At 39.9% G+C, this 22,092-nt stretch overlaps 1 protein-coding gene across 4 annotated transcripts in view; it reads right to left on the reverse strand.

The window, feature by feature from the left end:
* Positions 1-22,092, reverse strand: part of LOC114655440 (protein TANC1-like) — a 569,281-nt gene that overhangs the window by 214,825 nt on the left and 332,364 nt on the right. For all 4 annotated transcript variants that reach the window (XM_051930575.1, XM_028806429.2, XM_051930574.1 and 1 more), the window contains 2 exons: positions 6,156-6,345; positions 1,491-1,766 (listed from right to left, as the gene is read on the reverse strand). In XM_051930575.1, coding sequence (XP_051786535.1) covers positions 1,491-1,766; positions 6,156-6,345 — 466 coding nt within the window. The remainder of the gene's footprint in view (positions 1-1,490; positions 1,767-6,155; positions 6,346-22,092) is intronic.

The following is a 22,092-nucleotide window of genomic DNA, read 5'->3' on the forward strand; positions in this document are numbered from 1 at the left end:
TGTTTTGGTTTTGACATTCTGGTATCAGCCCCTGTTGCTGTTTTCCAGACCATATGGACATCTTCCATTCCAGTTAGTCCTTTCCCATTCAGCAGTCACATTCATTCTTGCCAGCAGGCAATTTATAGTCAAAGGAATTGCAGGAACTAAAAAAGCACTGGAACTAAAAAGGCTGGTGTTCAAACTGCAGCCCAGCAGATTACCCTGAATAAAATAACTGGCCTAACAACAGCAGCAGCTCTGGGTACAAGGTAGGAGTCAACCCTGAAATAAAAGCCGGTCTCCCCAAAGGCTTACTTCCCCATGTTTAGTCATACATGACCAACTTAAATTAATAAGCCTGTCTTTGGAATGTGGTGAACAAATAGCATAGACATGACAGATTCCAGATAGGATTTGAACCCAGTTTCCTGGATCTGCCAAGACACATACAGCTGCAACCAACGCATCAACAGCCACTCTGAAAGACAAGCTCTATTTGTAAAAAAAAAAAAAGGACTACAAGGGTCAGATGGACAGACAGACAGAATTTACTTATTAAATGTTAGTCTGCACAGCACGTTTGTTAATTCAGCTGCCACAATGAATCTCTTCTTTCTTTCTTCTCAGAGCTTATGAGAAACAAATGTGAAAATGCACCATCTATTTAGAGCTGACTTGTACTGCAAGAACAGCAATGGCAGTTACTACTGTATTTCACCGCTATTTAGACTGCAGCTACACTCCATTAAGCACAAAGACAGACAGACAGAAAAGGCACTATATCATAGATGGACGGAACAAGGTGAGCTCCAGAAAGTGGATATACTAAAGCGCAGATACAAATATCTGTGTACCATACTATCTTAGGGTGCCCAAATCCTTCATCATTGGACTGCTACAAAACAATGGACTTGTAAATGGCAAAAATAAAAACTACCTTACATTAATACTCCACAAATTAAAATATAAAAAGTTCAAGGGGTGAATACATTTTGTAGCCACTATATATACATTGTTACGCATGTGTGACAAAGGGTTGCCTTCCAAGCTCACCACGGGACAGCAGGGGTGCTGTCGCTAATAGTTTTGTCACCTTTTTTCCAAACAGCCTTAATAAACTGCCCCTTGAGGGCAACAAAGCCAAGAAAGTCTTGTCCCTTCTAGTCCATTCAGTATAAATGAGTGATCCTTCCAGAAGGTGGCATCTCATTTCAGACCTGACGATAACAGCGAATTCCAGAAATCAGAGAGAGATAGAGAATGAGATTCAATGGAATTGTCCCAATCTAAAAGTGCCAATGAGCACCCCAAGCATTTGGTCTACTCCCTGCTTCATCATTCACTTTGCTATAACACATACACACACATCACAATATATGTAGGCACTATATAATTAAGAACACATTGATACAAATTAAATTTCCTTGTAAAGCACTACTTTATAATTGGAGCACAAGGCAAGAGATGACAGGAGTAACGCGGTAGGATGTAAAGGAAATCCCTCTCACCTGCCACTGAGTTGGGCCGCGGCAGAATGAATGCTGAGGAATTCTGCTGGGGGTACGGCAGGGGCCCATCTCCCGCTGTTGGTACCGTCATTGGGTCTGACTTGGCTGAGGCTTCCCCTGAATGAACTGCCTCTTCTTCTGCCACAGGTGAGCATGCATCTGACCGTGGGGCCAGGTTGATCCCATGGTGTCCGGTGTCCCTCAGACTGCCATCTTTATTCCACTCCAAGCTGGAGCCACTCCTATCATCATTTTCAGATGAGCTTGTTATGGTTGCTGTGAAACAAAAAAAATTACCAAATTAATTAAAAGTGATACAAAAACATAAAGATGAGTAAAATGCCACACGGCAGGGCCCAGGGGAGCCGCACCGTCTCTCTGACCCCCTAACTTTTAATGTGCTGCTCTGTTTCGCTGCACTGTCTACCTGGCAAGTCTTGTCATTTTGTATTACCCCTTCAATTGTTTAAGATGGTTGTTCCATAGCTGTGCTTCCTGATGAGGATAAAATATAATATAAAATAAACTTTGGCTAGTTACTTTTAATGTAAACTTGTGTGAAAACTACAAAGTTGGATTTTAAAAATGCCAACACTTGTGACACTCTGCCAGTCCTAAAAGTCTCACTCCTCCATTAAAAATATGAAATATTAATTTAAGAATTTCCATAGCAGAATGTAAGGTTCGCTTAATGAGCAGCATTTAGCACACATTTGATCTTTTTTCTTGCTTATGAATCAAGTCACAGATGGCACTTTATGTAACACTCTTTTATTGACAGTGCCTTGTGCAGAGATGTGTCGCCAGAACAACTGCTTCTGCTTATCCCCCCTGTCTCTCCCACTCTTTGTGAAAGTAGGCTGTGGTGCAGTGCCCAGGTTTTAGATGGGATCTGGATAGGAAGGAAGGAGACATTCACACAAATGAGACTTTTTAGGCTGTTGTCCAACATCGTGTTCAGATCTCATAGTCATCCTCACTATATAGTGTATATGGTGGCACACACCCTACGGAGCTGAGGCTTAACTACAGAGCCCTAAACCAGAACTGGGTAGTTAGTAAAAGTACTAAAAGTTATGTTGCATCAGTAAATATAAAAGCGGCTTACCTGAAATGAACTCAGCATGAAAGGCACTACATAATTAGCATTTTGTTCTATGTGATTTGACTCTTTCCTTAGAAAAGCTAATACTAAAGCAGCTGATTTTGCTCTAACATATCTTAAATTTCTTACGTATAAACAAAAAAAACACTGCCCAATTCTCATTTATTTGCAGATAACAGTAAAACATGCTACAAAAAAGGATTAAAACACATACCATGCGGTCTGCTTCATTTCCTTCTCATTTTTCCCCCTTTTTACTTTGGTTTGCAGTTTTTTTTTTAATCCACAGTTGTTCCTATCAGTTTTGTGATCTGCTGTTTTGGGAACCAACCCTGCACTGCCTCGATCTTCTGCAGTAAAATGAAGTTGATCTCAGCTTTGTGGAATGTTGCTTGGCTGACGAGGCTTTACAAAAGGCAAAAGCAAGTGCAAGAAGCCATCAGAAATGAGGTGGCCCCTGATGTTTATTGTGGGAGGACAGATGCTGTTAATAGGTGGTAGGCCCGATTTCTACATCGAGAAGCTGTGATTTTTCTGATTCTAACAGAGAAAATCTAAGACAGAAAGATGACTCGGACTACTGCTACTTTAAAGGCTGTTAAGTACTCAGTGGTGTTAGTACACCATAGATTTAGGGGGTGGCCCTCAGTTCTGGAAGAAACTTTCAGAAGGGGCCTTAGCAAAGTGAAACAGAGGTTGTAAGTCAAAGCTCGCTAACATGGAAACACAAAAACTGCACTGGTTAGCTGATAAAAGCTACAGAACTAAATCAACACATCTATGGCCTGGTCTCAAAAGAACCATCCATGTGAGCTTTACAGAAAGTGGAATGTATTGCAGAGAAATCAGCGCACAAAGGCACATAACCTGACTTAAGGAGCACAAAACCTTGAACCCTGACAAACTGGAAAGTAATCAGGTTTGACGTGTTACAGAAGACTGAGAAAATATTCAGAACCCTTCTCCTTCCACTTTCTGCACACTTTATTGTGTCATGTTTTATTTCAAAGGGATAAATTTGCCATTTCTGCCAATCAATCAAAACTCAAAGAGAAAGCAGATTTTCAGAAAATGTTGCAAATTTATTAAAAATAAAAAACTGAAATCTCTCATTCATGTATGTATTCAGATCTTTAATTCAGTACTTTGTAGAAGCCCCCTGTGCAGCAATTAGAGCTTTTAATCTTTGTGGGAGGTATCTGTAAACTGCCATCTTCAGGTCTCTCCACAGATATTCTATGAGGGTTAAGTCTGGGCCACACAAGGACACTCCGAGACTTGTCCCAAAGCCCCTCCAGTGTTGTCTTGGCTGTATACTTCAGGTCATTGTCGTGCCGAAAGGTGACCCATCACCCCAGTCTGAGGTTGTGTGTACTCTGGAGCAGGTATTCTTTAAGGGCTCCTTTGTATTTGGATGTATTCATCCTTCCCTGAATTCTGACCAGTCTCCCTGCCATGAAGCATCTCCACAGCATGATGCTGCCACCACCATGCTTCACTGTAAGAATGGCATTACGCAGAGGTGGTGAGCAGGGCCTGGTCTTTCCCAGACATAGTGCTTAGGGTTTTGCCTAAGAGTTTGATGTTTGTCTCATCAGACCAGAGAATCTTCTTCCTCATGCTCTCAGAGGCTCTTAAATGCTGTTTGGAAAACTCCAAGAGGGCTGTCATATACCTTTAACTCAAGAGTGGGTTCTGCCTAGCTCCTCCAGCATAAACACCATAAATTGCTGGAGTGCTGCTGAGATGGTCATCAATGCGACAGGTTCTCCCCATCTCAGTAGAGCTCATCTGAAGCTTTGTCAGAGTGAAAACATTGGGTTCTTGATCACCTCCCTGACCATGCCCTTTGTTCTTAGTTATTTAGTTTGACTGGATGGCCAACTCTAGGAAATGTTCTAAACTTGAACTTACTCTCAAAGGACAGCAAGAGTAAGTGACAGAATATAAATGCCTTACGAGCTGGTTAGCAGTGCAAGGGGATTGCTTAATGGTGATAAAAAGAAGACTAGGTAAAGCAAAGGAGAGCTTCTGAGAAAAAGGATTCCTGAGAATTGACATTAAAAAGAAATTACTGAGTACATAAGGATTGACTTTTTTATCTTTAATAAATCTGCAAACCTTTATGAAAACACGTTTTCACTATATCATTATGAGTTGTTGAGTGTAGAATGATGTGAAAAAAGTGGCAAATTTATCCATTTAAGATTAAATCTACAACACAATAAAGTGTACAGAAAGTGATGGGGTCTGAATACGTTCTGAATTTGCTGCACCTCTGTTGTCCACTTATTACACTTCAACCCAAATCTATTGATTTTAAAATGTTATGCACCCTAAACTCCTCCCTGGGTGGCTCTGTGCCCTTTTCTGTCAGTAATGGGATTGCTCATGTTGCTGGAGGATCACCTTCCTGGCTGATCCGAGGCACATAATAATAAGGTGAGGGAGGCGCTATTACTAACACTGTCATCTCCTTCTTTACCCTAGTGTTGAGAAAATGTCCTCCTCAAGGGGAACTGACTCCACCCCTTCCGGTCTGGGTGCCATAAAGCCCAACCGAAATGGCAATGGCATCACTTAGTGATCTTTAGGAACTGCCGGACAGTGCTCCAGCAAACCCAAGAGATATTCAAGAAATCCTTTGTGTTAGCAGCCATGAGTGGCTACATCCTGATTGGATCCTTTTCTGCTTGTTTTGTCTGCCACTTTTTTTGTTGTTTATCATACTAAACAGATACAACTGGGTTGGCGCCCCAATTTAGATTTTGCATGCTTTTTCTACTCATACAACCACGCTCCTTAATCAGTAACTCCCACAGGAATTACAGTCTAGCTCAAACTATGGAGTATTCATAAACTTTTGCAAAATATCCACTACCTCATAAAACACAAATAAGGTAAATTTTGTCCCTGTACAATATTTTGCATCTAAAATGGGTTTGTCTTTCCTTTTGTGTGCCTCAACTAAACACACAGTTCTCACCAGGCCCCCTCCTTAAAGAGTCCTTTTTGAGATCAGGGTCTCCTCATGACATCACCAAAAGTGAATATCATCTATTAATAAGTTGGGGATGATGTTCAATTTGATAACAGATTTGAAATATTGCATCACTTATTGTATGCTCAATCATTCTGGGCCATATTTATTATAATGTACTCCCAAGAAGAAGAAAAAAAAACTTCACTAAAAACTCACTTAATCCAATTCAGGGTTGAGTTAGGCTCACTCTCATATCTACACAAGGCCATTTTAGAGTTTAACATAATTGGTACGTTTCAAGGGATGTGGGAGAAACCCCACACAAACAAAGAACGTGCAAAGCACACATAGACAATGGCAAGGTGCAGAATTCAAATCCACAATGCTGGATCTATTAAGCAACACTACTAACCATGGTGCCACATCATGAAAGGTGCTATAAAGGATTACTTGTTCGTTCTGGTCACACTCTCAGTCTGCATCACAGGTTAAACAGACGGAGTGAGCAGCTAACAAGTAACTGATTAGTGTTTGACATGATAGCCACCCAAACCGCCCACCCACCACCTGTACTTACCTATTATACCACTGTCCTTGCTTTCAAGTGTGGAGCTGGGGGTGGTAATGGTCCCACAGGGGCTTGTTTTGCCAGCTGTTGGCTTGCTGATATAGCTGTTCAGAGTGGAGCAGGGGCTGTCGGTGCTTGGAGATGCAGTACTGCTTGTCAGTGTGGAACATGGGCTGATTCCCTGGTTGGCAACTAAGCACTAGGAGAGGATAAAAGAGAGGGGAGACAGTTCAGTGTGTTAATGGCTGTTCAAAAAGAGTTATGACCTTCCCTGGCAAATAGGCATTGAACAGATCTATGAATTTACACACCCAGCTGCAGCTGACAGGCTCAAAATTAAGGCTGAAATATGTCTCACCGTACCTAGAGAACCATGGAGCTTCTGGCTCATCGGACTGCTATTCACTTTTCATATAGTGCCAATGACAGATGCCCAGCAATAACTGAACAGCATACAGTAGCTTAAAAGTACAACGTAAACTTCAACAGTTAAGTGACACAAATTCATCAACAAATTAGGCCAGGGTTGGGACTCAAACCAGCAACTTTCTAGTGTTAAATCCCAACTCTATTCCATGAGGTCAGGCTATAAGACAAGCTGACCAGTCACAAGAAACAGCAATTCTTTCCAAAACTTGCAAATAACACAAGGATAAGAAATTACCATTAAAGTAATACTCAACTCAAAAATTAGATTTATTTATTGTTAATTAATCCATGGAATTTGTTATGATGACTGAGAAAAAAATGGAGTATCATGCTTTCATGCAGAAGAGATGTAGCAAAGTTCTCAGTGTTAACAAAGGGCCTATGCTGGCCAACGCTGCACAACATCAAACTTTATCAAAAATCCCATAAAAAAAAAAACTCACATTACTGGTGTAATACAGTATAATCCACATGTCAGAAAATCCAACTGTATTCTCACAATGTCTCAAACACACATATTTTTATTAAAATATTGTTAAGTAAACCACTTCTACAAAACACTCATGTGAATGAAAATGAAACATGCTCAGATATGAACGATCACCCGTCTCCTGTCCCTACATTTATATTCATAGCCATTAGCAACAACTGGAGAACCTTGGGATTATTTATACCATTGTCAAAACAAAAATATGAGACAAGAAACTGTAGTAAAAAAAATACAGGATTTAAAGATTAGGAACAGAAAAGATTTGTTATGTAATTGTAACGCAAGCAGAGTAATCTTGGATAAAGAATGTGCATCAATAGTGACCCTTTAACTAGTCACAGTGATGATGTAAAAGTCACAAAGTTTGAGACTACCGCCCCAGCAGTGGGTAGCTGCATCATAGCAACTGCACAAAGAAAATGGAGCAAAGTAATTCAATAACTATAAGTAACAGTTAAAAATAAAATCTTATTTGCTCTTCAGCTTCTTTCATTTCTGTGTAGTGTTGATGTGCCTGACCAACCTTCTCCAAACAGCTCAGTCCTGCACCTCCTCGCCAATCAAGCCCTTTTCCTTCAGATCTTCTTTTACTTTATCCATCCACCTCCACGTTGGCCTCCCTTGCTTCCTCTTCCCCTGTACTTCCATTCTCATCACTCTGTTGCTCACATTATCATTGTCTGTCCTCATCACATGTCCATACCACTTCAACCTACTTTTCTGTGGTTTCTTAAATATCTCTCCCATTTTTGTTGTACCTCTGATTGTCTCATTTCTTATTCTGTCCTTTTTTGTAATTCCACACATCCATGTTAACATGCTCATTTCCATCATGTCCAACTTTTTCACCCATGCTTCTTTTACTGTGCCAAGTGTCAGCTCCATGCATCATTTCTGATCTGCTGGTGTCACTTGTAAGCTTACCTTTAACCTTCATCTTAATTTTTTTGATGACAAAAAAATTCTTGATACCTTCTTCCAATTGGTCTATCCACACTGCACTTTGGGAGTTATCTGTGCACTTAATTCTTGATCCTGGGCTACCAATGATCCTAAATATTTAAACTTATCCACTCTTTTCAGTAGCTCTCCCTGGATATTGTCTGTTACTCCAACACTGCTTTGTACCAGAGTCCTCACTCCTTCATGGATAATCCTAACATACTTAAATGCAAAAACCGATGCCAAAATTGAACTCTCTGTATTTCACCATCTAAAACAGGTCCAAAATGTCTGAGAAAAACAAGCTTAAGGCTCAGTAAAAGTTTAATATTGAATCACTGCACAACAGACACTTTATTGTTTTCAAGAAGAAAAAATACACTGAACAGAGCAATACACAAATAAATGTTATCTGAGCATTGTCTGACACGTGAATATCAAGCATTTTGTATGGTATTAAATCTATTTGAAATATATATTGGGAAGGATTTGGGTGTGACACAACCTTGATCACAATTTCTGTATGCCTGCTGTCTGGTGGACTACTTCCTCTCCTAGCTCATCAGCTCTGCTACTAAGACCGCTCTTACTGCAGGTCCACTGTCACTCAGGACTAGACTTCTGACAAAGAAGGCTTCCTTCCCATAAGGTAATCAACCAGAAAAGGGCTGATGCTGCTAGTGACATTTAGATTTATTTGCAATTTCCTTTTTCAATTTTCACAACTAGACATTAAGTGAGGTCACCTGTGGTGCCCCAAACCTTTATCTTTTTCTGCTTCATTTTTACAGCATATGTAACATATAAACAAATTACAAACAGGTAAGTCCTAATATTGAAATCTATCCTGAACAACAGCTAAGCCTAAGAAGGGACCTTGCCATATGGACTGAGTCTAACAGTAAAGCCTCCTGATTCTCACAACAACTCAGTAAGTTGCTTACTATCCTGGACAATGACTCTCACTCTTTGTCTGTGGTTTTGGATAAACAGGGGAGCACATTTAGTAACTGATTGAAACAACTCCAAGGACTGCTATGTGAGGTTGTTTCTACCCTCAGCCATTAGGCTCTATAAATGAGTCACCCATCGGCCGAGGTGGTCTTGTTCCACGAGTGCTGAATGGCACTGAGCTCGTCTAGCAGACATCTTAACAGACAGTGACGCTATGTGCAGTATACTGTGCCAGTGACTGACATCCTGTACTGTGAAACTGTAACTGATAAGTATGTGCAATTCTAATCACTTTACACTTAGCAAATATCCACACTTTGGTAATCAAATCATTCTTGTTATATGTGTATCTGTACCTTTTTATAATATTTAAGATTATTATAATCCTTGTTATATGTATGTTTGTGCCTTTTTTTATCTGCTGCTGTAATGCTGCACTTTCATTCGGATTATTAAATTTCACCTCTAAGGAGCTAAGGGAGTCAAGAAAACGGATGCTAGTGATGTCCCAATCGACTGGCCGTCAATCTAAATCGGCTAAGTTACACTGCAGAAGACTCGGTCAGTGATCAATGAATTAATTGGCCAATCACAAAAAACACATTTTTCAGCATCTGCTTTTCTAAGCTTTACACTAATTCAGTTGCAGTGCTCCTTATGGGAATTATTGTGGTAGTTGAGCTAATGTATAAACATCCTGTAAAATGAGAGAGAGAGAAGACCAGAATGTATTTGGCTTCACGTAAAAGAAAGTGCAGTAACAAATTGAGAAAAAGATATCAGAGGAGTCGTCCTGTGTAGGTAGATAAACGGCGAGAAAAGCTACTTTAAGGAATTCAGACCTTTTTATTTTGTCCTTAAGTTAAAATGGACACCGTGTGAGTTTGGACAGCGAGCTCATATTAAGTACAGCAGCTCATATCTTCATTTAGAAAAAAAAGAAAGAAGAATCTGAAATTGTTGATTAGTAAACAGCAGGTGTATTAGCTCAAAAGCAAAATGTGTTTATTTTGTTCTTCTTGATAAACATCTCATGAAAATTTGATACATTTGTGGCTTTTTTATAAAGATTTCTACTATGTTTATTATCTGTTTGTGTGGTTCATACAATGTAAGTTTTGGTAAAAAAAAAACAAGTAATGTATTTCAAAAATGTTAATTCATATTCGTCAAAACACCTTAACAATTAGAAATGCATAGCTGGAACACAGAAAGAAACTGTATACATATAATAAAATGTATATTTTAACAGCAAAAAAGGTGCAGTGCAATTAATGAGTAATAATGATTACAACCTAAAATGCATGTATATTTACATTTAAGAAGTGTTTAACTGCCAAAATCAATTAATTGATTCAATATGTAAGTGTGTATATATATATATATATATATATATATATATATATATATATATATATATATATATATATACACACGAGGGTTGTTTCATAAGTTTTCAGACTTTTTTAAATAGATCCAACATGGTTTGGTCAATTCCAAAGAAAATTTTTACTCACATAGCCTCGTCATTTGGCAACACTTCAGTGCTGTTCAACATACTCTCCCCCGATTTCAATGCACTTTTTCATGCGATAAATCCAACGATCAAAACAGTGACGGAAATCAGGTTCAGTCAGTTGGTCAAGCTGCTTTTCCACCGCAGAAATGAGGCTGTCCCTGTCCTCAAAATCCATTCCTTTCAGCTCCTTCTTCACCGTCGGGAACAGCCAGAAGTCACAGGGTGCCAAATTTGGTAAATAAGGGGGCGGATGAAGGACTTCAATCCCAGATTTGGCGAGGAACTCAACAGTTTTGTTTGACTTGTGAGGCGGCATGTTGTCATGGTGAAGGATGAAGTTTTTCAAGGTGCGATTAGGGCGACCTCTAGTGAGATTTTTGAAAACTTCTGGAAGGCACAGGGTTGTGCAGACATCAGAGTTCATCGTCGTGCGTTCAGGACGTGGAACTGAAGCAATAATTTTTTTGTAGCCAAAAAAGACGGCAAACATGGTCCTCTTGGCTGACCTTTGGCGCCTGGCTTTCAGTGGAGGAAGGCAACCTTTTGGACCCCACTTCGAGCTCTTTTTCTCATCTCAATCTGTAGCTGGGTGGGCCAAAAATTTATTAGAAGATGTGAAAGGATTGTAGAACAATAGAAAAAAATTTTGTCCGCCTCCGATGACGGCAAGTGACCGAGTCTCAAAACTTATGAAACAAACCTCGTATATATATATATATATATATATATATATATATATATATATATATATATATATATATATATATATATATTGCTAGACAAAAAAGTACAGGTAACACCTGTGGTCTGTAGTTTAATTATAAAAACACTAAAGTTAACACTTAAGTTAACAATTCAATATACCGTAGGACTTGAGGCTTCTCCATGTCTGGTTGTACAGGAGACACATTTTTTTCAGAAGATAAAGAAAATAAATTGGAATCAGTATTGGAATTGGCCGATCAGGTAACATGATATCAGTGATCAATATCGGCCCTATAAAACCTGATCGGAATATCCCTAACAGATGCATGAATGAAATTTACTGCGTCTACAAGTAATGCCTTTTTCTCCTTTACTATAATCTTGTTATTTGTATTGCAAGGAATCTTGGAATAGTGTCTGCTATACAAGATAAAAGTTATTTGATTAATATTCTCTTTTTACTTTTTTTTAAATTACATCTTGCCTGAAGAAGGGACCTGAGTTGCCTCGAAAGCTTGCATATTGTAATCTTTTTAGTGAGCCAATTTTTTTTGAAAGACTAAGGCCAAAGTGACTCAAATCTGATTTTTTTTGCCTTAATGTGACACAAATCTGAAGTTTTAAGGCTGTGAGGACACAGAAATCCAATCTTCTCAAGTCACTTTCATAAGTGGTCCAAGATCAAATACGTATCCGATTGGTGGTGCAACATGAATGACAATGGTCAGACCAGAATTTTTTGCCTACATGCATGGGCTGAGCGCTACTGTCATTATCCAGCCAGCAAATGTAACTTGCCAAAACAACAATGGAGGAGAGCTACAACTGTGACAACAGTCACGGTCCACCATCCCTGTCTCCTTTCTTATACCCACACATCTCTTGGTGGAGCAGTGCCGGCAATAGCTGTGAAAATAGCAAAACCTGGCCGTCTGGCTTTTTATGCACTTTCTCGACCTTATCATGATAGCTGATGAACTGTTTGCCGTCCTCCAAAGCAAAATGTCATACATACACTAGCTACTAGCACGTCCATTTTGTCAGTTTTAATACCACGTGTTGTCTCACAAATGTTTTGTTTTTTGTTGTTGGTGACACAGATGAGTTGTGTACAAACATATCAATGTGCACATGCATGCCATTTCAGGAGGAAAGATGTGTTCACATTGCAATCAGATACATGTTACTTGTGCTTATGACTGGGAACCGTCAAGATAGGCAAATCCGATCCCAGCAAAAATAACAGAATTGAGCGATGAGACACGTAATGTGAATGTAGCCTAAAGATTAACTCAAACATGCAGTCTGCAAGCCATCAAAAGTACCACTAAAGCTAATGTCATCCACCATCCTGGGATAACAAAATAATTGTCACATTATAAATTGTTTTGTAATTTTCTGAAGTTGAAGCTTTCACAAAACACTTTGGTAAAATTGGCCTTAACAGAGCACTTTTAACCTGGATTGATACACTCAGCTCCCCCGAATTAGATCTCTCCCACCTTGAGCGGGATGAGCTTTTATTATTTTCAGGGAGCACTGAAAGGCTAAGGTTTAATCCTGAAGACAGAAGCCATTTGTATTAGCAATAAATCGGGATCAGAAGATTGTTAATTAGTAGGAAACAGTAGAAATAGAGGAGAATTTTCCAAATAGGAAGAGATTAACAGCTGAATTTCCCACAGGGGATCAGTACTGGAACTCTTCTAATTTAAATGAATGAAATAGACTGCGATTAGTGAGTTGACTTGTTAAATTTGCAGATACAATACTGGTTGATAACAAATACTTGGGAGGCAGGAAAAATAATTCATAAAAAGCAGTCTATCCATAAAAAGCTGCATTAAGATAACAGAAACATACAAGATGGGAGATGTTGGCTTACACAAAGAATTTACAGCAGGGCTAAAGATCACCCACAATGGACCCGAAAAACTGAGCCCCTAACCTGCAGACAGGTTGATTTTCTTTTTGAACCTGCTATGTAAAATAACTTCCTCTGTTGTTATCAAATGAAACAAAAATTAAAAAAAAAAAAAAATCACCTTTCTCTTCCGACGAGTTCCATACTGGCCAAACTGCACATTTTGTTAACAATGATGTAAAAAACAGTAAATACAAGTTTGAAAGCAAACAAGTTAAAACAGTGGCATTGTTATGAAAATGTACAGTTAGGATTTATTTCATAAATTAAAAAATGTAAAAAAAAAAAAACAAAACAAAAATTAGAGTAAATGTGGCATTTCCAATTTTTTGGGCACATCAGTACTAAGTAACACCGCCTTTTGGCAAAAATCACAGCTCGTAAATGTTTTTTGTAGCCAGTTAAGAGTCTTTGATTTCTTATTTTGTTTCTTTTCTTCCATTCTTCCTTGTAGATTGATTCCAAATATGAAATATTCTTGGCCTGTCTTGCAAGTACAGCACGAATAAGATCTACAATCAGATTTTCAATGAGGTTCAAGTCAGGAAGCTATGAGGACCAATGCAAAACCTTCAGCTCCTGCTCCTTGAGATATTTCATAGCAGATTTTCAAGTGTGTTTTGGATTGTTGTCTTGTTGTAGAAGTCAGTTCCTGACTGACTGTCTGACATTCTCCTTGAGGTCTTGCTCCGATTTAGTGGAATCCACTATGCCACTAGCAACCAAGCAACCCCAAAGCACCACAGCCCAACTCCCGTAGTTAACAGTCCACAAGGTGTCCACCTCTTCAAATGGTGCTCCTCTTGTGGTGGTGGCCAAAGAGTTTGACTTTAACATTATCTGTCTATGGCAGTTTAGTCCAAAATGCCTCTGTCTTATGCAGATATTGTTATGGGTCCTTAACTTAAGACGTTGTTTCTTGTGATAAAATCACATGAGGCCATGTCCCTATAGGTAGCACTGTACATTGGAACATTAGAATAGTCTAGACGAGAACAGGCCATTCAACCCAACAAAGTTCGCCAGTCCTATCCAATTAATTCTTCTAAAAAAAAAAACATCAAGTCGAGTTTTGCAAGACCCTAAACTCCTACTTCCTACCATGCTATTTGGTAGCTTTTTCCAAGTGTCTATGGTTCTCTGTGTCAAGAAAAAAATCCTAATGTTTGTGCAAAATTTACCATTAACAAGTTTCCAACTGTGTCTCCATGTTCTTGATCAGCCCATTTTAATTCCCTTCATAGTTTTAACCCTTCAATCATGTCACTTCTTAATCTTCTTTTGCTTAAACTGAAAAGGCTCAGCTCTTTTAATCTTTCCTAATAATTCTTCCCCTGTAGCCCTGGAATTAGCCCAGTCGCTCTTCTGTAGACTTTTTCTAGAGCTGCTATGTCCTTTTTGTAGCCTGGAGACCAAAACTGCACACAGTACTCCAGATGAGGCCTCACCAGTCTGTTATAAATCTTGAGCAGAACATCCTTGGACTTGTACTCCACACATCAGAGCACTATATAACATGACATTCTGTTAGCCTTCTTAATGGCTTCTAAACACTGTCTGGCAATTGCTAGTGATGACGCCTAAATCCTTCTCATAAGGTGTACTCTCGATTTTCAGACCTCCCATTCTGTATTGCAACCTAATATTTTTACTTCCTATGTGTAATACTGACATTAAACTTCACCTGCCCAGTCTGCCCAATCCTATATGCTGCCCAAATCACTCTGTAATGATTTAATGGATTCCAAATTATCTGCCAATCCAACTAGCTTGGTATCATCTGCAAACTTAACCAACTTGTTACTTATATTCCTATATAAATCATTTATACATATTAAAAATAGCACTAGCCCTAGCACTGACCCTTTAACTTCACCCAATTCTGATTTGGTTCCTCGCACCATCACCCTCTGCTTCCTGTGTCTGAGCTAATTCTGCACCCATCTAAAAACATCACCCTGAACTCCCACTTCTTTTAGTTTGATGCCCAACCTCTCACGTGGTGCCTGATCAAATACTTTCTGAAAGTCCAGATGAATAATATCATATGCTCCACTTTGATAATACATTTTTGTTGCTTCCTAATAGAATTCCAGCATGTTAGTAAAACACGACCTCCCTCTTATGAACCCATGCTTACTATTCAGGAAAACTCCTGTACCTGCCATGTGCCGGTCAAGCATGGCACCACCACTCCTTTCTCGGCTAAACCTGCCTATAGGATCCTTCCACTCTGGGGTTTTGCTTTGCCCTCCTGCACATTACATGAGCCGCTCTAACCGTCAGTTTTCTTGGTCTTCCAGTTCTCATCTTGATCAATGGTTCCCCTTAACTGCCATTTCTTAATGACATTTCACACTGTGGAAACTGCTAGCTGGAAGTGCTTTTTTGAACAATGTGGGATTTGAAAATGAAAACAATGTTTTAATAAACAACATAATTTTAATTAGTTTCTCCTATTTCAGTAAAAAAAAAGGAAAAAAGGAGCAGCATGTCTGAAGAATTGATCAAATGGATAAACCAAGAAAAGAAATCAAATAACTTTGTATTGATGTAATTTTGTAAATGTCCAGGCAATGTGTCAAAAAACCAAAAAAAGATAAATAGCATTTCAGATTATATCACAGAAGGTCAGACTCCATAATGTGCAAGTATGGCCACTATTAAGTACCGGAGAGTCCCAAAGCACTTAAGACCTGAACAGTTCCAAAAACGCCCACTAGAGAGGGAAACAAAGTTAAAAAAAAAAAAAAACCCAGCTAGTAACACAAAGGACCATTTAGAATCTTCATAAAAAATAAAATGTATTAATATAGAAATGCTCTGTAATAAAAGAAAGCTCAGTAAAACACAAAAGGCAAAAGGAACTGGAAGTAACAATGGCAATACAATACCTCAGTCCCTAATCACTAATCCAATGGAGAAGTCAAAATAAAAGAGCAGAAGATCTCAATAAGCACACGCAAAAGACCCAGTAATCACTTACCAGCTCCCTAGCACATGTGAATAAACCTTCAGGAACTGTGGGAAACCCTTCACCTAACATTACAGAAATAACATTAACATAAATAAAACCATCAAAAATGAGCAAACCAGACATAAATCAAGAACTTGAACACCAGCCAGAGGAGGAATCCTGGCTGGAACATAACAAGCACGTTTGGACTTCTATACACAATTAACTGGGACACCCCATGGTTTTACATGGACCTCATCCATTTCATTAGGGACCACAGATTGGAGGGAGTCAAGCCAGACCTGTGGAAGCCAAAGACTATCTACAAGCTCATCAAAGCCAAAGACACGATGGAATCTGTCGGAACCACCACAGCCACGGCGGTCTGAAAGAACATATCCTCCGACCAACTCACCAACAGTCCAATGACATGTAGGGTAGGTGCATTGGCCTCTGTGTGTGTGTGTGTTTTCCCTGCAATAGACTGGCACCCTGTCCAGGGTTTGTTCCTGCCTTGCACCCAATGCTAGCTTGGATAGGCAAATACTCCAGCATAACAAAGTGAAAACAGGATTTTAGATATTTTTGCAAATTTATTAAAAACTAGCAAAATACTTGCGCTTTGCAGCAGCGAAGTACTGCTTTAAAAATTTTTTTAAGAAGAAAAGTAAACCTTTTTAAACTGAGGGAAAATATACCAATAATTATTTGTTAAGGATCTCTTTGTATACCACGTTGTCAATTCGGCCCTCCAGTTGTAATATGACCAAGCTGTGCGCTGAGCTTACTCTTGAGCATGCAACGTACAGTTGGCCATGTGAAAAGCAATCTTGCCTCAAATCAATGCCAACCTTTTGTAGGGTCTGTCCCTGAGACTTATTAATTGTCATTGCGAAGCAGAGCCTTACTGGAAATTGGAGGCGTTTGAACTGAAATGGGAGATCAGAGGGTATAACAGGGATGCGAGATATAAAAACTCTCTCCCCTGAGGCACCGCCAGTAAAAATAGTTGCCTCAATTAGGTTCTTCTGCAGACACGTGACCTGAAGTCTCGTGCCATTACAAAGTTTCGGTGGCTGAAAGTTTCTCAGTAACATTATTGGTGCCCCAACCTTCAAAATTAGATTATGCTCAGGAGTGCCTGGAGGATTCAGAGTGTGGAGAAACTCTACCGGATAGTGCACTGCGTCTTCCACTTCTACAACTGAATCCACAGACTGATATGTTTTCGGTTGTGAAGGTAGTTCTTGAAGTAAAATGTGGTTTATAGTCGTAGTCATGTCATTTGTTGGTGTCAGGATAGCTCTCTCTCTCAACCATGACACGTCGTTTTCGTGGAGATTTCAGAAAATGTACCACAACGTGTGACACGCCTCCGTTTTACTGTTTTCTCACAGCTTGGATTGCTGCTGTTATAATCGGTTTGAATTTCATGGTTTGTTTCAATTACGTAAGTATTTGCAGGACTTGTTGTGTTGAAGTGACATTCGGCATCTGTCAAGCGTTGTAAGGATACCACCGGTTTCATCAATAACTTCACATCCAGCTTTTGAGAGTTTAAACATTCATAAACATCAAAGTGTCCACTATTCAAATCGTCACCTGTGAATCTAAGAGGCATTGGCGGTTGTCCAAAGGTGTAAAATATTTGGCCATTCCGGTACACTTGAAAGCGACAACCGAACAATTCAGTGGCAGCCATCAACTCACATGCAGAACCATAGGTGAAGGACTTAAGCATTTCACTCTTATAGTGCTCCTGTGTAGTATAATTATCTCCTGTACCGTCATCAGTCCACACCTTGAACCTGTCCCAGTCGTTCAATACATAAGACACAATGTTCCTCCGGATATCAAGAGTGAGCCTGATATGGCCGTGCAATATGTAACACGGAGAATAGAAAAGGCAGTCGCCATCTCCCGGCATGGAAACCACTCGGTAAATGACAGTTCTTTGATCGATGGTGATCACCTCGATAGACATGTTAATGGGGGTACGGTTGGAACGATAAAGGAAATGGGTACCTGAACAATGTAAACTAAGTCTAAAATACCTACATAATAACTATAATCGTAATAAACAAACAATAAAACAGCGGAGAAGCCGTAGATTAAATAAAAAGGATGCAGTTATCAGCAGGGAGACGTGAATACCGTGGCGAAGCAAGGAAGGGAATGAAGAGACCGGAGCGACGGACGGCCTTATATAGGCAGGCAGCCAACTACACGGGAAGCGTAGGGATGGGGGACCCAACGCCACCTCACACGGCGACCGAGCTACAGGCTATGGACTTATATATGTACGTAAGTAGGATTCAGTTAGCATTGGGAACCCGCGTACCAAATTTCTTGAAGATGGGCCCATAAGTAACAAAGACCGGTGGAAAGTTCAATATGGCGGCCGACAGTGGTGTCATACCACCGAAATAAGTACATACATCGGTTTCGGTTAGCGCAGGGAAGTCACCTACCAAATTTCGTGAAGATGGGGCCATAAATAAGAAAGTTTAACATGGCAGAAGTTGTCCACCGTTATGACCGTTACGTGTAGAATTTCGAAATGAATTTATTTTTGTAAGTAAGCTATAAGGAATGAGCCTGCCAAATTTCAGCCTTCTACCTACACGGGAAGTTGGAGAATTAGTGATGAGTGAGTCAGTCAGTGAGTCAGTGAGGGCTTTGCCTTTTATTAGTATAGATAAAAACAGAAATAACCAAGTGTTCAGATCCTTTTCTATGATGCTTGAAATATGGCTTAGATGCTGTGGTATATGGCTGGCCGTTCTTCCCGGCCAATACCCCCACGCCGCCAGATGGAGCCGTCCCGGCAACATAAAGGTGCCCCGAATTCCAGCAGGGCATCATGGACCTTGGAGTTTTTCTTCACAGCCCTTCTGGATACCGTGGGGGCCACCAGGGGACGCTGCAGGGAGGCCCAGGGACTTGTACTTTCCATATAGCCCAGAAGTACTTCACAATCACGGGAACGGAAAACATTATATACTTCCAGGCTGAAGAAAAGAAGAGTTTTGATCTAACCTGGAAGTGCTAAGAATCACATGGACTGGGGGGATCAGAAGCACTTCTGGGTCATGGACTATAAAAGGACTGTGGGAGATCCCAGCAGTGAGCTGAGTTGGGAGGAAGGGTGACTGAGCTGCTGGGAGTGGAGGATTGTGATTGTGTATTGGAATATTGATTTATTATTGAGTATTGTGGAGTGGAGGTGCTTTGTGCACTTTATTATTATAATAAATTCATCATTTGGTCTTTTATCTGGTGTCTGACGTGGTGTCTGAGGGTTCAAGGGGACGACAGCGCTCCCTATCTGTCACAATGCATACATTCAATTGATCATTATTGAGACGTTCTCCACCTTGTTTGGAGTCCACCTGTCTGTAGAAGGTCCCACAGTGGAACAAAAAACAAGTCATGAAGTCAAAGGAACTACCAGCAGAACTTAAACAAATGATTATAATGATGTGCAGATCTGGGAAAGACGACATATAATTCTTACATCACCAAAGGTTCCCAAGGCCACAGTGGCCTCCATAATTCTTAAATGAAATAAGTTTGAGACAACCACAACTCTTCCTGGAGCTGGCCACCCTGCCAAACTGAGCAATAATAACAGAGGGGACCAAGAACCCAACGGTCACTCTGGGTAAGCTCCAGAGAACCTATGTGGAAACGGGAGAATCTTTCATCACTGCCACACTCCATTGATAAGGGCTTTATGACAGAGTGGCCAAACAAGGTATGTCATGTCATTTTTTAACCTGCATAAATCCAACCAGAGTCATGGGTACTGGAGCCTATCTCATCTAGCTTATTGAACAAGCCAATGACAAATCCCAGAAAGTGAGCTAATCCATCACAGGAAATACAGAGATATCCTTAATGAAAACCTGCTATAGAGTGCGCTGGGCCTCAGACTGAACTGAAGCTTCACCTTACAAAAAAAAAAAAAAAAAAAAAAAACAATCACGCCAAACACAAAGTAAAGACTACACAGTGTGACTTAGGGACAACTCTGTGAATGTACTTGAGTTGCCCATCTAGAGCTGGGACTTCTTTCAAACATGGAGAGACCCAAAAGCAGCTGTTCATGGACATTCTCCATCCAACCTGACAGAGTTTGAGAGGATCTGCAGAGAAGAAAGGCAGAAAATCCCTAAATCCAGATATGCAAAGCTTGTCGCATAAAACCTAAGAGGTTCAGAGGCTTTAATTGATGCCAAAGGGACTTGTGTCAATATGATGCTCAGTTTTATATTTTCAATAAACTTGCAGACATTTCTAAACTCCTGTTTTTGCTTTATCAGTCTGGGGTATCGAGTGTTGCTTCATGAGGGAAGCATGAATTTAAATGATTTTAGCACAAGGCTGAAACATTGCAAAATGTGACAACAGTAAAGGAACTTGAATACTTGCTAAATCAACCCTACCTGAAATGGCATCTTCCCTATGTCTGCTTGTGCAAACTTTTTTGTGATCATATTTTTATTGAATTTAAAAAACAGAAAACAGAAAATGAGTAATCACAACAAATTTGAAATCAAACAGAGACACCTTGCCACACATGTGGAAGCCCTGTGAGGAGGAATGAAGATAAGTGGGTAACAAAGAAGGTGTCAGGACAACCTGCAGAGACAGGCCAGAAACAAAAATGATAAGGAGCAAAGCCAAGAGAGGTTAGGAGATCCCCGACACCAGAGCACAGAGAGTTTAGGAAAAACCAGGCTATAAAGAGGAATATCAAGGAAAAAAAAAGAGAAGCAGAGGAGTTCCACTGAGGTCCCAGTGTCAACTTGGTAGAAATGTAGTCCAGAGAAAAAAGTCACCAAAGAACACAAGTGAGAATAAGAGCAATGTAGTCTAAAAGAAGAATATATACATATGCAGGCAGAATGACATAATGGTTAAGGCATTGCAAAGGTTATCATCATAAGAGTGACAACACGGTAATGAGGTAATACCCAAACTATTCTGAAGCAACATTTGCGCTGATTTGTGTTTTTTTTTATCTCATACCCTCGTACACCTTTAATGTAAGAGCATCCCTTATCTATGATGGAGCGTTCGATCAGAAAAAAATATGAAGCTGGTTTTAATTTAAATGTCATTGAAGTAGCAAAAGAAATTGGTGACTGCAACAACATTCGATGCATCTGAGAAACTGGTGCTAGACTGGAGGAGGCAAGAAGATGTAAAAAAAAAAAAATTAAGTGTCACATTTTTGAATGGGCGTACAAGTTGGGGTCTGATTTTATGATTGATTTTTCGGGTTTCAAGACCCGACTTATATGAGAGTATATACGGTAGACATCAAGATGAGTAGAATGCTTGCTTAACATTAGGACACTGTGCCATAAATATTCACTAGTGAATATTCATTAAATTATATTTTAACAAAATGCAAAGATTTTGTAATGAACGTCGTTGCCCATTTGATTTTTACTCTGGTGCTGGATGATGTGACGTGTGCTGTCACTCAGGCAGTGAGACAGGAAACCCTTCCCATCATATGCATCCGGCGCCGCCGTGAGTGGCAGCTTTTTCAGCAGCTCCGTGTATGACTGTATATGTATGTGTACTTTTCTACTTTTATTTTTCTATTTTTATTTATTGATCACTCCTACCACTTTATTTTATGTGGATTCCTTCCCTGGACACACTTACTTTTACAACGTGGGCATGGATTTTAACACGCCGAGACTCGCCTATTCAAGTACTCAACTTCGGGTGCTGAGAACAAATGCCAGTGCTGGTGTGGTTCCCTATTTACCCGACGAGGTAAGAAGGCGGTATCGTGGCAGCAGAGCCGGCACTAAGCTAAAAAAGAAGCGGCTTGCGAGAAAGTGGCGTTTCAAGCCTTCGGTGCCTTCTGTGATTCTGGGGAATGTAAACTCAATCTCAAATAAGATCGACGAACTGGCTGCGCTGGTGAAAAATGTAAGGACCTACAGAGAATGCAGTTTGTTGTGTTTCTGCGAAACGTGGCTAAATAACACCATCCCAGATGCC

Source organism: Erpetoichthys calabaricus, chromosome 8 (genome assembly GCF_900747795.2).
Source record: "Erpetoichthys calabaricus chromosome 8, fErpCal1.3, whole genome shotgun sequence".
In the NCBI taxonomy this organism is placed as follows: Eukaryota; Metazoa; Chordata; class Cladistia; order Polypteriformes; family Polypteridae; genus Erpetoichthys; species Erpetoichthys calabaricus.